Raw genomic sequence first — 20,469 nt, forward strand, 5'->3', positions numbered from 1 at the left:
TACAGGCAGTTGTGAGCCACCGAGTGTGGATGCTGGTAACCACACTTGTCCTCTGTAAGAGGTGTGAGTGCTCTTACCTGCTGAGCCACCTTTTCAACTCCTGTATGTATAAAGAACTGTTAGCAGGCCAGAGTGCAGATCATTTCTGATCAGGTGCCTTTCTTTATGAAGCCCATTCTGTCTTTAAAAGTAGTTTTATCTGAGTCAGGTGTGGTGGTGCATGCCCTTTCTTAGCACTTGGGAGGAAGAGGCAGGTGGATCTTTGTGAGTTCGAGGCCAGCCTGGTCTACATAGCGAGTTCCAGGCCAGCTAGGACTATAGGGAGACCCTGTCTCAAAAAAACAAAAAAACAAAAAATCCCCAAAAAGTAGCTCTATCCTTTGTCCTGGTCTTTTGTTTTTTGCTTTTATCACCTGTCTGTGCTTTACCCAAATTAATCAATCCTGCTTTTTCAGAATTTCTTATAAATGGAATCATTTGTTGTATTATTTTGTGTCTTACCATATTTGTGAGATTTATTGTGATGTAAAACTCTTCATGAATTCCCAGTCATGCAGTATTCCTGCAAGGTGAAGAGGTCATTATTACTTTAGACACAATAAATGTTTTGCACGTCTCTTAAGTACCTAGAAACATTTTTTGCACTCAGTAGTTTGTGAGCAGCTTTTGTATTTGAGGATTCTTTTGTTCACCTGTTGTAGAACGGCATATAACAACAACAGAAAATACCAAATAGGCTGAAGTTACAACAGCCTTTTTCTCAAGAGTGTAGACCTTCATGGAATCTTTGTTTCTTGAAAGCGTCATCAGACAACTGAAAGGAAAACCCTAACCTGAAGAGAGTGCTTGTGACAAATATGACACGTGTCATTTTAGGATCTGCTTAAGCAAATGTATAGGCACTTGCAACCCAGTGGAAAATGGGAAGGAAAAAGAAAATTCTTTCTTCATTAAAAATATAGAAACCAGTACATAGGAAAAATGTGACACCGCCTGGAAGTCTTTAAATTGTTACTAGAAATTAGAGTAACTTCTTTGATGACACAGTTTTTCTTTATCTGTGTGGGGAACTCAGTGATAGACAGTTATTTTTATAAAAAGGTTGGTTTAAGAATCTACAAAGTTAAGTTCTGGTAATTTTTTATTTCCTTGCATTAGTGATTCCTCTAATATGGCATGATTTACTGTGCCATCATAGAAAGACAGCATTGGAGAGTGTACATGGCAGGGTAAAATTAAACACATGCTCACAATCAAATTAATGTATTTCATCTGTCTTCAACTAATAACAATCTGTCATGTTATCTATCTGAGTAGGGGCATAAACAGTTTATTTTGTGTTTGGAGTAACTTCCTGGAGGTAGTTAATGTGACAAGTAGTTTGTTTGAGTTGAGTATAACCAGATCAACTCTCTAGATGTTTCCTTGATAACCTAAAAATTACTGTGAAAATCTGTACAAGTGCTATATTTATAATTTGCTTTTTTTTCTTTTAAGTTCAATAGTGACAGTTTTTATAATCATTCACTGAGAATATTCTATTCCTGATGTTACATGTGGAATGAGGAGCAAAAATAGTGTGTACTTTCAATACTTTGTCTCCACCGATAGGGCTGGACAGTAGTACAGTAACTAATTAGCATCATACAATGCTTTCCCTTTTTTCAAAACATGGAATAACATTCCGGTTTGAATGAAAAAAGTCATATTCATTGTAGATTATATTCTGAAAGGATGTTAAAAACAGAAATATTTGGGAAAATTAAGAATGCTGTAAGGTTTCAGGATAGTATAAAAATAATGCAGGTCTATTATAAAATATTTCAGAATTTTAAAATTTCGTATCATTTAATATGATTAGTAGCTTTGATTACATTTTGTATGTCTAGGTTTTAAAAATTGATTACATTGAATAGTGTATGTCCACTGTGATCAGAAATGATGTTGGCTCAGTGGGCTCCCTGAATATGGAATTCTGAATGCTGGGGCACAGTAGTATTTAAACATTGAGTTTATTTTACAGCTGGCTTGCTAACATTAGCTTTTGTTTTTCGGAAGTCAAAATACATATGTGTTTAAGCATGTGTAAAAAAAATGTAATACATTTAGGGAATTTTACTTGACATGTTTGGCCTAATCATGGTGGATCATTTTTAAATATTACGCGATTTCATAACTGCTGAGTACAGCTTTGAGTACTCGTGAAAGATTTCACACAGTCAGGTAAAGGCCTGCTAATACTTCCACAGCAGAGCATCTCTGATGCCCTTCTAGAATGCTTATAGGCTCACTTTTATGATTTATTATGACTAATAATTTCAGAATACTAACAAATAATAGCTCTGTTGTAGTTAGCCTTTAAAAATAATAGTGACTGAAGCTTTAATATATTTTTTAAATAATTTATTGGGTATTTCATACATGCATATAAGGTGTTTTGATCAAATCCATGCCCACTCCCTCCCCTCCAACTAGCTTTAAAATGTTTTAATTGGAAATGTAGGTAAAGGACTTCAGTGATGATTGCCGAAGAGGCTGTGCGTCCTTCCTTCGACAACTCTGCTTGAGAATCAGTAGCATGGTTCTCTTTCTGATGCTACTAGTGCCCATCATTGGGCTATAGTCAGTTTGCTTAGAGACCTCTGGGCACGCATGTGTATGTAACTGGAATAGTGGTCATTACGATGCTTCAAAGGATTTTGTACATTCTGAAACAGGTTGTTTCAGAAGGCTCATAAAGTAGTTTCTCTGCTTGTTTTTGCCTTCCAACATCTTTTCTGTCTTGGAGTGCAAAGTAATGTCACAATGCACAGGTCCTATTATGTTGTTGGTTGCAGGCTTCTAGCAGCTTCCTGCTGCTATGTCCACTTGCTGCCTGTGTTCGCTCCAGTCCCGGTTCTTGCTCACTGTATTTATGTTTCTCTTAACTATATTCAAGCATTTTTCTTTTCTAGATTTGTCTTTGTTGTTCCGGTGACAGAAATACATTTTCCCTTCAACCTCCTCTTAATGTCTTGACTTATTTTTATATATCAGATCTTAGATCAAAGAGGGAAGTCTTCCATGGCTCTCCTGGTGGCTGTTCCTCTCACCAATTATGTTGCTCTGTATCTGGTCACCTTTTGTCTTCCCGTTTCAGACAATGATAGTCACTGTCATCTTATTTCTTATTTAACTGAGGTGAGCCTCCATAGAAACCCCAGGGTAACTTATAGCTCACTATATAGCTCAGGCTAGTCTTGAACTCATGATCCTACTGCCTGGGCCTTTATTGCTTGTTCACATTAGCATAGTGTGTGACAAAACGTGCCCCTATTGAGTTAATACATTTATTTTAAAGTATGGCTTTATGACTATTTTAGGAAAGTAAATGAGCTATCTTTTATTTTTGTTGTTACTTGTGATTTTCTCAACCTACAGTTAGTCGGAACCATTTTAGGTGCTAATTGTGTAGGATTCTGATAGCTTTCAAGAGGAAGACAGAAGTCAGCTGCCTGCATGTGTGTGGGTGTCATCTTCTAAATTTAAACTTAACGATAGCCATTTATGTATACATGATGGCCAAAGAGAAAAATAGAACATTTTATCATTTGTCATTTTCTTATGAATAGTTTCTGAATTTAGAAATAGTTAATGTTTGTGAAGCCAATGGGAGTACTTTGAACTAAACCAGAAAATTGGATTGCTTGTGTATGTGCGCATGTGCCCTCAGGTGGTGTAGAACGTGGGGTAACATAGGTGAAGTACAGCTGCTTCTCACGGGGATCTTTCTTGTCACACCAAGCCTTTAAGAAACGTCCTTTCTCTGTATTGCTGTTGACCTTTTTATTTTTTAAGATTTTATTTTTATTTTATGTGTATGACTCTTTTTCCTGCGTGTATTTAAGTGCACTGCATGCATGCTTGGAACCCACAGAGGCCAGAAGAAAGCATTGGATGCTCTGGAAATAGAATTGAGTATGGGTGTTTGCCTCCATGTGGGTTCTGGGAACTGAACCTGGGTCCTCTGCAAGAGCAGTATGTGCTCCTAATTACTGAACACCTTTCTAGTCCTTGACCTTATCTTATACAGACCTCAAGGTATCAACATTTTAATGTATAATACTTTAAAACGTGTTCTTCTTAGCCTGCCTAGCATTTAGCACTTTAAAGAGTAGGTAAAGAGTTGGTCAATAAGTGAATGCATGTGCCTGTCACATACCATCTATTTTACCATGGGCTAGTCATTACTCTCTTAGCTTTGTAGGTAACTACTCATTTAATCCACTGCAACTTCCTTATGAAGGAGCGCTGTTACTATTCCCATTTTATACACAAGAAGTCTGAGAAAGAGATTAAGTGATTTGCCCAAGGTCCCACAAGTAGTAACAGGAAATCAAACCAGGAGTTTGACTCTCGAGAGTACATATTTTTAAGGGTCTCTGTTTTTATTTAATTATTTTAATTGATAAAAGATGTGCATATATCATTATTACATTATGTTTTGAAATAAATATATGTTGTCGAATGACTAAATTGAATAATTCACATATACATTACCTCACATCATTTTTTGGGGTGAGTATGTTTTTCTCAAGCAGTTTTCAAGAATATAATGCATTGTTATTAAAGTTGAGTAGTACCAAGGATATGGATTGAAGGGGATCCTTATAGACAAGTGTGTGTGTGTCTTTACTGCTATGTTCTACTCCTGCCCAGTGAATCAGAATGATTGAGGAACCATGGCTATCTTCAGCCCAAGTCCCCTCTGTTCCCTTTAACGCAATTGAGAAATCAAGAGTAGTTATTTCTTTTTTAAAAAAGATTTGTTTGTAGGGGACTGGAGAGATGACTCGGCAGTTAGGAGCACTTACTGAAAGAACCTGAGTTTGATTTCCAGGCACCCATTGCAGGTGGCTTACAACTGCCTGTAACTCCAGTTTCAGGGATTCCAAGACCTCCAGCCTCTATGGGCACTTCACCCACGTGCTAAACATACACACAATTAAAAACCCATTTTTAAATATCAGATTGGGGCTGGAGAGATGGTTCAGCAGGTAAGAACACTGTTCTTGCAGAAGACCTGGGTTTGAATCCCAGCACCCACATGGCAGCTAACAACTGTCCATAACTCCAGTTCCAGGGGATCTGATGGCCTCTTCTGTCCTTCGCGGGCATTGCACGACACGGGTGCACTTACATACATGCAGGCAATACACACATACACATAAAATAAAAATAATAAATAAAATATTTAAAAAAGTATGTATCAGTTCGGCCTCTGGGCATGTCTGTAAGACATTTTCTTGATTGTTGAGTGATGAGGGAGGGTCCAATGCAATGTGGGCGGTGTCACCCCTAGTCAGGTGGCCCTGGGTTATAAAAAGGGCAGGCTGAGCACAGGTCAGAGGAGCAAGCCAGGAAGCAGTGTTCCTCTGGTCAGTGCTTCAGCTCCTGCCTCCAGGTTCCTGCTTGAGTTTCTCCCTGACATTCCTCAGTGAGAGACTGCGAGCTGTAAGATCTAATAAGCCCTTTCCTCCCCAAGGTTTTCTTTTTTATTTATTTTTTATTGTCAGAGTGTTTTATCACAGAACAGAAAATGAGTAGGACAGTGATAGTGCCTTTATTGTTACAGACACTGAAAGAGATACTGTCTCCCTAGGCCATGTGCCACAGACATACATCTCTGGAAGGATAGTCCAAAAGAAAAGCTGTCAGTTTTTAAAATTTAATTCCTTCCCAATTTTAAGTAGCTTGGGCTGACTTTGAAGTCACTGTGCAAGCCAAGCGAACCCTAACCTGCAGCGACCCTTCTTCCTCATCCTGAGTGCTGGGACTGCAGCTCTCTGCCACCCTTCCTGCCTCTGACTTTTTACTTGAAAAGTATTTAAAAAGTTCTAGTGTCATTATCCTCTATGTTTTTCTCCTGTAGTTTTGTCTTCTTTTTTTCAGATCTCAATGTGAATCTCATACTCTTCTGAGAGCCTTCTCAAGGCTTTTGGTAGTTTAGAAATGACATCAGTAAAATTCCTATATTTATAGTATCATTCTTGAACAAAAAATTTAAACTTCTGACTGAGCCTTGACACTCCTACAAGGACTGTGCTGTCTTCTGAATCTCTTTCCAGGGAATCTCTTCCTTGCCACTAGGATTGGAGGTGAAGAGTGGTGACTTTTATGTTCAGGACTTTCCAGATGACTAATTCTCCTCCTCCCCAAAACCTTTTAGATTTGAATCTCAAGCCATCAGCTTATGCCTTCTGCTCCTTACGTTTGCTGGAGTTATAAAGTAAACCCAAGTCATTGACTGGAGCTTCTTAAGGATTTGGGGTCTTGGTCACAGTCTCTCCATTTTTATTGCTGTCATGATCCTGATAATTTCAATATCCACATGAGTTATCCCTCCTAACACCCTAAGGCTCTCTCAGTTCCTTAAATGTGTCGTGGATGGCTGGGCTGTCGTCTTGCTTCCCACCACTAACAGTAATTCCCAAGGCCTCAGCAGTACCAGCTTCTGTACCTGCCCTGCAGCCTCAGCATCAGCTTCGTGCATCTCAGACTCTAGTATCTCCTGTCTGTCCAACTCATTTCTTGTGGTGATCCTGTGCTGGTTAATTTTTGTCAACTTGTCACAAACTGGAGACACCTGGGAGGAGGGAGCCTCAGTTGAACAAAAGCCTCCATCAGATTGGCCTGTGCGAATATCTGAGAACACTCTTGATTGCTGGTTGACGTAGTGGGCAGTGCCATCCCTGGCCAAGAGAGCCTGGGCTCTGTTCCTCTGTGGCCTCTGCTTCAGTTACTGCCTGCAGGCTCATACCTGGAGTTTGCGTCCTGGCTTCCTTTGATGATCAGTGAACAGCTGTAACCGGTAAACTGGGATAAACCCTGTCCTCCCCAAGTTGTTTTTGGTTATGGTGTTTATCACAGCAACGAAAAACAAACCAGGACAAATGTCAACTCCAGTAGACTTAACTGACTCCAGATGTTCAAAACCTCCTGCGACTACCACTACTTTTCAGGTTTCTGTTCCACTCAACCTCCCTTCCTGTCTAGCTTACATTTCATACTCATCTTTATAATCTTTCTTGCTTGACTGTCTCCAGCTTTACAGCTCCACTTTTTAGGTGGGCATGCTTGTCAAAACTCCAGCTCTACTTAACTGCAAATCTTACTGCCTCAGTTTCACCTTCACACGTGAAACGGGATGTGGCTGGATCAAAACCTACAGCATACATCATTTCAGCTCAAATCTAGAATAACGACCTTCATGGGACTTTTCTGTGCCCTTCATACCCCACATCATTAGGACCATATTTGTATTTTATTCCAAAAATAGATCGAGAATCTGTCCCATGTGTCACTGTCAGCCACCTCTGCCAAACTGGTCTAGACTGTTCATCATCCCTTTCCTAGATTGTTAGAAAGGTCTTCCTACATTGATTCTGTGGTTTTCTTTGGTTCTCTGTAGTTTATTTGCAATAAAGCAGGCAAAGTGAACTTATGTCTTCTTCAGTCTCTTTCTTCAGATATTTAAAATTTTCATTGAAGAGGTGCTTAATGTTTTTGGTTAGGTTTATTCCTACATATTTTAACTTATTTTAGGCTATTGTGAATGGAAATGTTTCCATGAATTCTTTCTGAGTGCTTGTTATTGTAGTAAGAAAGGCTACTGATTTTTGTAAATTGATTCTGTATCCTGCCACTTTGCTGAAAGTGTTGATTATTTCTAGTGGAATTTTTATTATCTAGTGTATAATATCGTATCATCTGCAAAGACAGATAATTTGACTTCTATTCCAATTTGTATCCCTTTAATTTCTTTCTCTTGTCTTACTGCTCTAACTAGAGTTTTAAGCACTATATTGAAAGGGAGTAGAGATAGTGGACAGCCTTGTCTTGTTCCTAATTTTAATGGTAATGCTTCTAGATTTTCTCCATTTAGAATTATGTTGACTGTGGGTTTGCTGTATATAGCTTTAATTATATTGAGGTATGTTCCCTTCAGTCCAGTTCCCTCTAGGACTTTTATCATAAATGCATATTGGAGTTTGTCAAAGGCCTTTTATATGTCTATTTAAAATTTCCACAAACTAATGCTTGTGGCATCTGGACACTTTGTAACCTCTTTTGTGAATAAGGTCTCAGTGATGCTAAAGGAACAGTAGCTGTGGCTAGTAAGAAATCAGATCAAAACCGAACAGAGCCAGCTCTCTATTTCCATTGTAAGCAGAATGAAAGGGCTCAGGACGTTTCTTCTGGATCAGAACTCTCCCAGAGAAAGGCCTCCTTAGCCTTCAAACTAAAAACTCTCAATGTGATTTAAATAAAGCCCTTTATGAAGTAAGGGACATTTTGGTTGGTAATAATTGCCACAATTATGTAGGCTTGCCAGACTTGCACATTCGTGAGTTTTCACAAGTCAGTTGGGTCCTTTCCTCAGTAAATCAGTTTAAGTTTGAAAATTTTTCTCTGTTGACTCACGGAACCTAGTTGTCTTCCTGTGACAACATTTACCTTACAGTTTGATGATATTGAGTACCTTTCTAGAGTCTGTAGAGTTGTAAAAGGAGAAAATGCTGAATAAAGGATCATTTCTAAAAAGAAAATAGACTGTGCTGGATAAAACCAGTTTTGGACATGAGGTCTATGCTGTGCTTTAAAGTCAAGGAGACATCTTGCTCTTTACTCTCAAAGTGGGTACTTTAGATTCGGAAAGTAGTTGCATCTTTGTGAAAGTAAACAGCGGTTGTGAATAAACTAATGTAATATATAATATAATACCTGCTTCTGAATATTATTTGTCTTGCTATTAAAGTTTATTAAGATTATAGAATTTTCCTAATTATCAAAATATTGTGTAATTAAACCATTTCAAACCAAATATACTTATGTATGTACTTCTTAACTTCAATTAATTGCTGCACTCAAATGCATTATATTATTCGATTTGTTTTGAACTTTATCATTGTGCCTGAATTTATATACACAATGGTATAGTTAATGGTGATAGCTTGTATTTTCTGAATATATATATATATATACCAGTTATTGCTTACTGTTCATGGACTCATTCTGAAAGAACACCATATTAAATAGGTATATTTATTATTCATAAATGATAAATTTAGAAATGGAAGCATAAAGAAGTTAATAAGTTGCCCAAGATTATATATTTATGTCTAAACTAGGAAATAATACTGGAAAGTCAAATTTAAACATGTTAAAAGTTTTTTTTATTGATTCTAATGTTGAATTTTGTTCTCTCTCTAACACTTTTTTAGTTGACTTAGAGCACATGCGAACAGTAAAACCTGACAAACACTTGCGATTTTGCCAGGAAAATGGTTTTAGTAGCCACTTTGTTTCGGCCAAGACAGGAGACTCTGTAAGTATAATCATGAATACGGTGTTGATAGTGATGCTTTACTTTTCTTTGCTACTGTTCATAGGAAGCGTACTTTTCTTAATAAATAAATGAATTCTTATTGAAGATGTAACTAGATCCCACAAGAATGTTTATTTTGGTTAGGCTAATTTTATAGTTAATTTAACAGAGACTTGCAAAGCATCTAAGTTGTCTATAACCCTGCTGTCTAGAGAAGATCTTGCAGAGCCTTGTGTGCTTCCTCTGCTTGTCTGTGGAGTTCCGCTGGTGCCACAGCAGATTGGGCTTGCTGCATATGCACTCTGTGCTGAGTGTTCATCAGTCTGGCCTTTCCCAGTGCGTAGGTAGGTTGTAGAGAGTCATGTCACAGGGCCCAGTTTATGAAGCTAATTAAGTGGTAGAGATGGGCTTGTGAGCCCCCAAAACTGACATTTCAGGGACACCATCTTTACCACAGCTAATATTCATTAAAAAATTAAGCTCATGGTATAGAAATAATTTTATGTTGTGCTTTTATTTAATAGTTTTTGTGTGAAAAATTTATCATGTAATTTAATATTATAAAATAAATGTTGTCAGGGCTGGAGAGATGGTTAAGAGCACTGGCTGCTCTTGCAGAGGACCGAGGTTTGATTCCCAGCACCCATATGGCAGCTAACAACTGTCCTAACTCCAGTTCCAGGGTATCCAGTCCTTTTCTTCTGACCTCCATAGGCATTACACTACACGGGTGCACTTACATACATGCAGTCAATACAATCATACACATAAAATAAAAATAATATTTAAAAAATAAATGTTATCCATTAAATATGCAATCATGTCCCTATTGTTCGACATGTAGGTTTTTCTAAGTTTTACTATAATCTTTTAATATATATGTATATATATATTTTATGTGTATGAGTGTATTGCCTGTATGTATGTAAGTGCGCCTATGTTGTGCAATGCCTGCAGAGGTCAAGTCCCCTGGAACTGGTGTTACAGATGGTTGTTAGCCACCATGTGGGTGCTGCAATCATGTCCCTATTGTTCGACATGTAGGTTTTTCTAAGTTTTACTATAATCTTTTAATATATATGTATATATATATTTTATGTGTATGAGTGTATTGCCTGTATGTATGTAAGTGCGCCTATGTTGTGCAATGCCTGCAGAGGTCAAGTCCCCTGGAACTGGTGTTACAGATGGTTGTTAGCCACCATGTGGGTGCTGGAAATTGAACCTGGGTCCTCTGCAAGAGTAGCCAGTGCTCTTAACTGCTGAGCCGTCTCTACAACCACTGAATGTAATGTTTTAATGTAAAATTTTATTTGCAACTTTTGATGTTTTGATTGTTTCCTTTAGATAAATTTCTTAACAGGAGATTCAGATATAATACCAGATGCTCACGAGAAGGCTAAATCAGCCTGTTCCTTCAGTAACACTGTGTGACTGCAGTAACTCTACCAGGCTCTTTTTTAATACTAAGGATTTAATTATTTTTAAATCCTTGCTGAATTCATAAGTCAGTAAAAACAAGAGCAAAGTAAATAACAATAAATAAATCTTACTAATTTGGAATTTCTTGAATGACAGTTTAGGTTGAAATTTATAAAATTTTATTAACCATTTATTTCTGTGTAACAGTTTATAGTTTTCCATTGGTTTAAAAAATGACTATGACCATATTTATATTAGAGGTAATAACCATTTGTTACAAGTTTTGCAAATATTTGTCACTGTCGTGGTTTTGTTTATAATTTTTAACTTTCTGAGAATTTCAGTCATGATTACTCTACTTACATCATTTCATCATTGCCCCTTCTCCTTTTCTTTCTCCAGCGCTTCCCACATCCCTCCTCATTCCTTCTAAATTTCATGACCTTTTCTTTTCTTCAATTATTTTCACACACACACACACACACACACACACACACACACACACACACATATACACACACACACACACCCTTTGCGTGCTAGGGATCAAATCCATGTCCTTGCTCATGACTAAATGTTTTTTTTTTTTTTTGAGACAAGGTCTCCCTGTAGCCCCAGCTATCCTGGAACTCACTATGTAGACCAGGCTGGCCTTGAACTCACAGAGCTCCGCCTGCCTTTGCCTCCCAAGTGCTGGGATTCAACCAAAAGAAGCTTGAAATTTTTTGTGGTTTAATCTTTTTAGTATTTTCCCTTTAATCATGTCCTTGTTAGTGTTTATGACTAGCATAAATATCCAGAAATAAAATGATGCGTAGTCTTTGGGTGATCCCATGCCATTTAGTGCATCTTGCAGCTCTTCCCTTTGGATAATGTAAATATGGGCACGAGCCCACACACCTACTTCAAGAGGTACAGCTTCAGCACTTCTTGATAACCTCCTCTGTGAATTGATGGAGCTTTTTCTTTCACATCTTCCTACAAGTCTTTTTATCATTTCAGGATTATTTTATAACAGTATTTTAGCTTATGCTTAACATAATATTTCTGTGTGCTTTTATTTAAACTTCTATAAATAATCCCATTGTTTTCTTGCATTATTTTAAAATGATTCATATGGAATTAGTCCTCTCTGGTTCCAGGTGTCCTCCACCCATTGCTTGAGAAACTGAGCACCTCTGTCAGTGATTTCAGTATCCTTATGTTTGTCCACCCAACCGCAGCCACTCATGCCTGTGCCTACAAGATCTTGTCCTGTCGTCATGTCCCTGAGCAGTGTTATTATTTCAGTGTCAGACAGCCTAATCACTGACCATCAGCTGCCTTCTGTCTTCCCAGTTCACACTGAGGGTCCTAACTCACTCACTCATTCTTCAGCTCTGGCAGGACTTATGGGACACTGATCTGTGTTTTTGAAGCCTTTAGCCTTTCATTTCCTCAGTCCCTCTCTTCCTAACTTTGAACCCATGCTAGGCAAGATCATCTCTGTGCCTGTGCTCCCAGTTCCCTTTACATTCTTTTCCTTTGTCAAACTCCTTTTACTGCTGTAAAGCCTCTTTAAAAGAAGTCTCCACTTTTCTGTGGTAGCACCTACATCTGTGACCACAGAAATTCAGAGACATGCTAGAGGTTCACTTTAAATTTACAATCATCAGCCCCCAAGTGAGTCTTTAGTGCTGCTTGGTAATACACTGTATTGTTCCAGCCTGTCATCTCACCATCCTTCCTAGATGACTCTTTCATGGCTGCTTCTCTTTTTAGATGTTCAGAACATTCTCCGCCATCCCCTCAGGCGATGATCTTGGTTCATATTTTGTAAGAATTTTGAAGCAAACAAGAAAATTCCTCCTGCCGCTGCTCAGTGTGCATCCACCTGTTATCCCTCTCCACTCTGCTCCACATCTCTGCCCATGTTGTCTGTCTTCCAGATCTACGCTTCTGTTCCTGGCTAATAAACTCCTTGTCTGTGCACTAGTCCCAGCTCCCTTTGCCTAATCAAAGACGTGGCTTTAGTAATACCCCTTTCTTCAGCATCATCTTTGTCTACTGGGTTATCAGCATACAAAACACCATGACATCGCAAAAACAAGAGGTCATGATTCCGCGTCCTTCTCCAGCCATTCCCATTTCCTCGCTTCTCAGCAGAATGCTTTGAAAGTTGTCTGTTTCCTCTCCCACTTTCTCTTCAGCAGTTACATCAGACTTTGAGTATTTAACCCAGACCGCTGTTCTCTTAACCAGTGACCCGCTTTTGTGAGTTCAGTGGTGGCTTCTGATTCTTAGTGGCAGCGTGCACAGCGATCTCTCTGAATTACTTCTTCACTCAGCTTCCAGGATCTGCACTACTGGTTTCCTTTCCCACATTAACTCTTCTGCTGTTGTGCTTATTCGTTCTTGTCTCTCCAAGCTCTGAATGCTGGTGTGCTCTTGGGCTCAGTTCTTGACTTTCTTTTTTAAAACTTTACTCTCTTAGCACTTATGTGAGGCTCATGGTTTTGCTCAGATCTTTTCTCTGGATTCCAGATTTATATATGTATGCCTGCTCAGCATTGCCACGGAGATGTCTAACAGTTTAACATCTCCAGAGCTGAGCTCTTGATATTCTCCCTCCCTTTGTAAGTGGCAGATTGAGTCTACTGGTTGCTTAAGCCAAGGCGCTTTTGGAGTCATCTTTGGCTCCCCCCTCTCTCACAGCTCACAGCTGTGCATTGCCAACTTCTGCTGACTCTGCTTCCAGAATGTGTCCAGGCTCTGGTGCTGACTTCTCCGCATCACCTGCTCCTGCTGTGGTTCACCTCTACCACCTTGTCTATTATTCTCTTTCCTGGCTTCTCTTTTTGATCGGTTTCTATTCTTTAAGAACACTCAATTTATAACCACATTGGTTCTGTTCAAATAAAGGTCCCATCACGCCATCTTCCCATGCTTCTGTTGTAACTTAGAGTAAATGCCATCTATTCCAGTAGCTCAAGTGAGCTTGTGTTTCTTTGATCATCTTTTATAATTATTCCCCATTTCAATAAACTAGCATACATGTTCACTGAAAACTAATAGTGAATTAAAATATGTGATTTGGAGGTAAAAATAGCATAAATCTTTCAGAGATACACATTACTTTTTTATTAAATAGTTCTTTTAGAGATTTATTTTTATTTATGTGTTTGTACATAAGCCTGTGTGAGTTTTTATGTGCACCATGTGTGTACAGGAGCCCGTAGAGGCCAGAAGAGGGCATCAGATTACCTGGAACTGGAGTTAGAGACAATTGTGAGCTGTCTGGTGTGGGGTGCTAGGAACTGAACCCACATTTTCTACAAGAGCAGTAAATTCTCTTAACTGCAGAGCCATCTCTCCAACCCTCTAAAAATAATTAAATTAGTAAAGTTGTGACATATTTAGTAAGTGATCCCAAGATGAGTTGGACTAGGAACCCAGAAGGAAGCTTATGAAGCAAAGGTAAGCCATGCTACAAAAAGCTCCAGGGATCTCAGAGGATTTGGCATGAACTAACCGTGCATGAACGGCTGCCTATAGAAAAGTGTAAATTTACAACTGTAATCCACTGTATCACTCTTTTATCCTGTTGTTATGTTTTTATTTATTTTTATTTTAGAAGGGGTCTCTCTATAGCTCCAGCTGACCTGGAACACACTTTGTAGACCAGGCTGGCCTTGTTCTCACAGAGATCCACCTGCCCCTGCCTCCTGAGTGCTGGAATTAAAGGCTTTACCACCACACCCAGCCTCATTCTTTTACCCTGAACTGATGAAAACAGTAAATAGTACTGAGCTGTTTACTTAGGAGATATGAAGAGTTCTTGAAATGGTAAGAGAACCACAGAGTGCTAATGGGTTGGAGAACAAGACACACTAAAGCCCGCTTGGAAGACCAGCCTGGAGCCCCCACTGGACCAGAGCACAGCAGTGGAGGTTAACTTACTTTCTTCAGAAGTAGTGGGAACTCATTGTGCTACTAGGTGTGTTGGTTTGTGTTTTAAACTGGTCATTATATTCTCCTGTTACATCTTTTAAAATATTTTCAGTGATAAACGTAAGTTTAAAATAATTTAGTGAATTGCATATTTTTCAAATTATGGGTTAATCTTTTGAAGATGATTTCATTTAATATGTTACTATGTTTGACAGATGAAGCATTTTGAGAATACTTAACTGTTTATCTTTTTAGAAAGTTTAATGTATTTGAAGGTATCTTGAGCATGCCTATTTTAAGTTCTTTAACCCTGTTTTTTATTATGTAGGTCTTCCTGTGTTTTCAGAAAGTTGCTGCAGAAATCCTGGGAATCAAATTAAACAAAGCAGAAATAGAACAGTCACAGGTGATTATCCTGAAATTTATATTTCAAAAATTAATGAATTTCTGATAAGACATTAATTTTACCCATGAATTCTTTCTCATTTATTCATTTTGTGTACATATCCTTGAAAATCTTGAAAATAGATTGTTTATATAAATGAGTGCTTATTGCAGAAGTTGGAGAATGTTAACTTTTTACAAAATTGTGATACCCTTGGAACATCATTTTGTCTCTTTCAGTGGAAAGAAAAGATTAATATAGTTTTTATCAATGATTAGCTAATGGGTTAAGGTTCAGACAATCTTGTTTTGTATTTCTTTTTGTTTGTTTGTTATTTTTGAGAGAGAGCCCCACTGAGTGGCCTGTGTTGGCTTCAAACACATGATCCTCCTGCCTCAGCCTCCCAAGTGTGGAGGTTACAGGCATAGGCACCATGCTTGTACTTCTTTTAGATTCTTTGAGGCTATCTGTTCATCTTTAAAACACCTACTCTAGTGCTAATTCTTGATATTATTTTATTTTCAGTTTGATAGCATTTTTACTTACTAAAGATTTCTGTGCTCTTTCTCTATGCCTAAACAATTTTATACTAACTAATAAACATAAATATTGGCAGCCAAAAACTTAAAAATGCCATTTTAATTGTACTACAAATCACATGGTGTTTTAGAAGAAAATTTTGAGCAAGAACAATTTGGTTAGAGACAACAGACTAACATTTCTCCTCAGTAGCCCCCTCTCCATCCCCTGCAACTAGGGATGATTATCTTTACCATTCTTCAGTTTCTATTTAATTCCCTTAGAATTAGTTCTGCAGCTTAGTCTTGTGGCCACTCTGTGTGCATGTGTGTGTGTTAAAACAATTAGAACATATTAATTGAAAATTGGTATATTGAGATGGCTGCTGCTAGGACTTACTAAAATATTTAAAGCTCTGGAAATTTGTTCTTTTTAATTCTTGTCATTCAAAGGCATTTATTTTAACATTTGCTGTGACCAAATACAATGGTAAGAGATTTTTGTGCTATGTAAGTGCCTTCCAGACATATACAAAATAAACTACAAGAAAAAACATAAACCCATGATTTGCTTGATCACAGAGGCTTCTGCAGGCCTTAGAGGTTAAGACTTTTCATTGCTTTTTAACCCCCGCCCCCCCATTATTTCACTACACAGCCCTGACTGGCCTGTAACTCACTTTGTAGACCAGGCATGCCTCAAACTCACAGAGATCCACCTGTTTCTGCTTCCATAACACGGGGATTAAAGTTAGGTGCTACCATACCCACTTTAGCTTCTCTTTTTAGTGAGGGTTCTCTCTGGCTAATTGGTGAGCCTATGCATGTTTATCAAATGGTAATAAGCGATTTTTCATTGTATACTGTATATGAAATATAATGGTGAACCTAAAATAGACTTAAAGGAGTTGAACATGTAGTCTCTGTCTCCTGTGAAGAAAATGAGCACATGTGCCAGGCACTGTTAGTTCATATAATATTAATAATATTAATAACTATCTTGAACAGATAGAATTTTGCATTTTACCACCAGAATGCTGAGACTATAGGGAAAGCCAGGTGACTTGATCACTAAAACATGGTTAGCCAGTGGTGGAGCCAGGATTTGAATCCAGGTCTGCCCGACACTAGTGCCTTGCTGCTTCTATTTTACCATACTGAGGAAAGTGTAGTGGGCAGATTAGCTAAGTACAGAGTACAAAAGTGACTGAAAGCTGAACTGTTTGAATCTGGGTAGGAATAGCTTAGGTTACAGTCTGAGACCAAAGAGCAGTTTGTTGAGTAAGCGACAGTTTTACAGGAGTACGAAGGGAGTTTCAGAAGTGGTTATGAGGTTCATATAGGCCAAGTTGTTGAATTTTATCAAACTTACAGAGACTGGGAAATAGTTTTTAGGAAGGGAAATAAATGAAAGCAGTTTTCAGATAAAATTAATCTAATGGAGGTATTTTTGTGTGTAGCTGGGTGGAAAGGAAATTGAGGTAAGGAGACTGGGCTACTGCTGTATGTGATAGTGACCAGAGTCAAGGTGGAAAAGACAGGAGGGATGAAGGGACATTTCAAAGAATCTGGGCCAGTAAGATGGCTCACTGGGTAAAGGCACTTGCTGCCAAGCTTGGTGACCTAAGTCCGATCTTTGGAACCCCTGAGGTGGAAGGAGAGAACTGCCTCCCACAAGTTGTCCCCTGATCTCCACATGTGTGTGCACTCCCTAAATAAGCAAATAAACAAATAAATGTTAAAAATTATATTCAAAGAGGAATCTATCACATTGGGTTTTTGTAATAATTATATAGGGGAGAAAAGAACAGGTAACCTTGAGATTTCTTTTTCAAACATTCATTCATTCATTCATCATTCATTTTTGTTTGTTTTTATTTTTGTATTGAAGCTGGAACCTAGGGTCTCATACATAGGCAAGCACTCTAGACCTCAGAACTACATTTCCAGTGTCCCTAAAGTGACTTTCTTGGTGTTTGTGTGTGGTGCTGGGAATTTAGACCAGGGCCTCACGTTATGCAAATGCTGTTCCATTGAACTACATTCCCAGCCCTTAACCCCTAGAGGAATAGAGACCCCAAAGACTGGGGGGCATCTCTAGAGGGGAAATTGGCTGCTGCTTCACAATAGGGGTCTGCCTGCCCCGAGGGGCCACTCTAAACTACCCAGGGAAGTAGGGGCACTGGGATACTTTTGGAAGACACCTTGGGTTGAAAGACAACTACTAGTCCTAGCTTCCTGTGTCAGAAGAATTGGTTCACTGCTTTGGCCTAACGCCCAGGCATAGCCAATGAGGTGACTTTGATGTGTTGGCCACACAGATCTCTGCTGTCCTGCAGACTCCATCTCATTTGTTATACTTGGAGGTTCAAGTCTCTCTTTAGTTTATAGGTAGAGCTTACTTTTTTCTTTTTTGTGATATTAACAGGAATTAAAATTTTTCTGTATTTTCCAGTGAACATGTATTATTGGCATAATAAAAAAATATACTTAGAAGACAAAAGTAAATCCTGGACATTCTATTTCATCAACTTCCCGTGGCCTGGGGTAGATGCCTCATTTTTGAACTCCTTTCTTTAGTAAAATTAGCTGTATAAAATTTCTTACCATATCCAGATTTTTTATTCTGAATTTGCCATCCAACTAAGTACCATTTAGGTTCAGTCTGGGTTTAAAAAGAAAGGGGAGAAGGGATGAGGAAGGAAAAGAAGGAAGGAGGGAGGGAGGGAAGGAGTGAACCAGCAGAGCCACAGAAGATTTTCTTTACTTTGTCCATTTCATGTGTTGTTGAAGAAGAAAATTTCTGATCTCAAGGGGCCAGAAAAGATAATATGAGCAAAAGAATTCAGGAGCTATCACCTAGCCTCAGGTTTCCAAAGATGACGTAAAAGTTGATTAGTGTCAATTCATTCTGTGGTGATGGGTTTCCAGGGTCGGTCTCATTGAGGTTGTCATGTACTTTTTCTGTACTCAGCCCTTACCTTCTGTGGCTCCCCTTTGCACTGGTCCCATTCCTCTTCCTAAATAGTCCCCTCCCCCTTTCGTAGTATGTGTATGTCATATATGTATTTCATGTTAGCCATTTTGTTAAAAGACATACAATCACTATTCCTTACATATGAGAAAACATGCAATATTTATCTTTGTGATTCTGATGTATTTCTCTTACTATTATGATCTTTAGTTCCATCCACTTAAAGCTGGCAAAGATTTCCTCCCATTCAGTAGGCTGGCACCTCACTCAGCTAATTGTTTCTTTTAGTGTGCAGAAGCCTTTTAATATTCCTGCCGTTATTTCCAGGTTCTTGGAGTTCTTTGCAGAAAATCCTTGCCTCGTCATGTGTCTTGAAGTGTCTTCCCTATATTTTCCCTGAGCAGTTTCAAAGTTTCAGATCCACCTTAAGATTTTTTTATTTAGTTTGAATTGATTTTGTGCAGGGTGAGAGTTAAGGACTGAGTTTCACTCCAACATGTGGGTATGTGTTTCCCCAGCAATGTTTGTTGAATGGGCTACCTTTTACTTATTCGTCTGAAGGTGCACCTGAGCTACTAGAGCCGCCTCTATTACAGACATTGGAGTGTTGTGTATGACGGAAATTTCATCATTGCTTCTGTAGCCTGATGAATTGGTGCTTTTGCCAAGTCAGTAATTGATTTCACAGGTGATAGTTCTCAATGGAAACATTCTGAAAATTCAGAGAATAAAAAAATACATAGTTTAGTGTGGTGGTATGAGCTTGTAGTCTAGTGCTTGGGAGGCTGCAGCAGGAAAACCATTTGAGCCCATGAGTTTGGGCAACATCGGGAGACTCCAGCTTAAAAACACAAAACAAAACCCCTACCATGTAACTATGGAGAGGGAGGGAAGGAGAGAGGGAGAGAGGGAGGGGGAGGGGGGAAGGAGTGAGTGAATTAGATGAATGAGCTGTCTAGATTGTGTACGTGTGTGTGTGTGTGTGTGTGTGTGTGTGTGTGTGTGTGTTTTGCGCGAGTTTTCTGTCATCTTTATGATATTTTGAAAGATTCCTGGGGGGATTCAAGCTGATGCTTCCAAGTATTTTTTTTGTTTGTTTTGTTTTTAATTTTTATGAAGAAATAAATGGCAAACTCATCAGTCACAGGGGTGTTGACATTGTAGTAATTTGGTTTGTGACCTAATTATTTATGATGAGGACTTGGTTTTTGATCAATGCACTGATCATTTACATTCTGCAGTTTTAGTTCTAACCTAGATTGCTTCTGTTTCGGAGTCACAGACGTTTACGTTACTAGCACGTTTTAGAAGCTTTGCAAGAAGAAAATGGGGAAAAGGAAGAAAGAAAGTGCAGTCGGCTTAAAAATGCTTTTATTATTTTTATTTTATGTTAAAATATTTTAGTTGAATTTTTGTGTATTTTATACAAAACATCTTAATCATCTTTATGCCTCCTTCCCCATTTGCACCTCCCATCCCTCCTTCTCCCACTGGATTTCATGCATTCTGTCATTTATGTTAAGGCCTATCAAGTCAGGTTAGTGTACCTAGTTGTTCCTCAGTGCAAGTTCATCCACTGGGATCTAGTCAGCCTATTTAGAGTCTCTCCCTTAAAGAAGATCAGCTCTCCCTACCCAGCAGTAAACATTTGCCAATAGTTCTTGGGCTATGATTGGGGTCTGCTGCCCATTTCCACAGTTCTATGCTGGGTTTTTGTCTGCTTTGGTTTGCATAGATCTTATGCATGCTGTCACCATTGTTGTAGATTCAGATGAGCAAGGTCCAAGGAGCTTGTAAAACTGTTTCCATATGGTCATGTGCCTTCTCCCTGGCTCTTACAGTCTTTCTGCCCCTTCTTCCACAATGGTCCTTG

The 20,469-nt window shown here is 38.6% G+C and overlaps 1 protein-coding gene across 2 annotated transcripts in view; it reads left to right on the plus strand.

Moving 5' to 3' along the window:
* Rab28 (RAB28, member RAS oncogene family) overlaps nucleotides 1-20,469 on the plus strand; it is an 83,315-nt gene that overhangs the window by 55,445 nt on the left and 7,401 nt on the right. For both annotated transcript variants that reach the window (XM_008826892.2, XM_008826891.2), the window contains exons 5-6: nucleotides 9,264-9,367; nucleotides 15,048-15,125. In XM_008826892.2, coding sequence (XP_008825114.1) covers nucleotides 9,264-9,367; nucleotides 15,048-15,125 — 182 coding nt within the window. The remainder of the gene's footprint in view (nucleotides 1-9,263; nucleotides 9,368-15,047; nucleotides 15,126-20,469) is intronic.

Source organism: Nannospalax galili, unplaced genomic scaffold (genome assembly GCF_000622305.1).
Source record: "Nannospalax galili isolate Female #2095 unplaced genomic scaffold, S.galili_v1.0 scaffold271, whole genome shotgun sequence".
NCBI classification, from domain to species: domain Eukaryota; kingdom Metazoa; phylum Chordata; class Mammalia; order Rodentia; family Spalacidae; genus Nannospalax; species Nannospalax galili.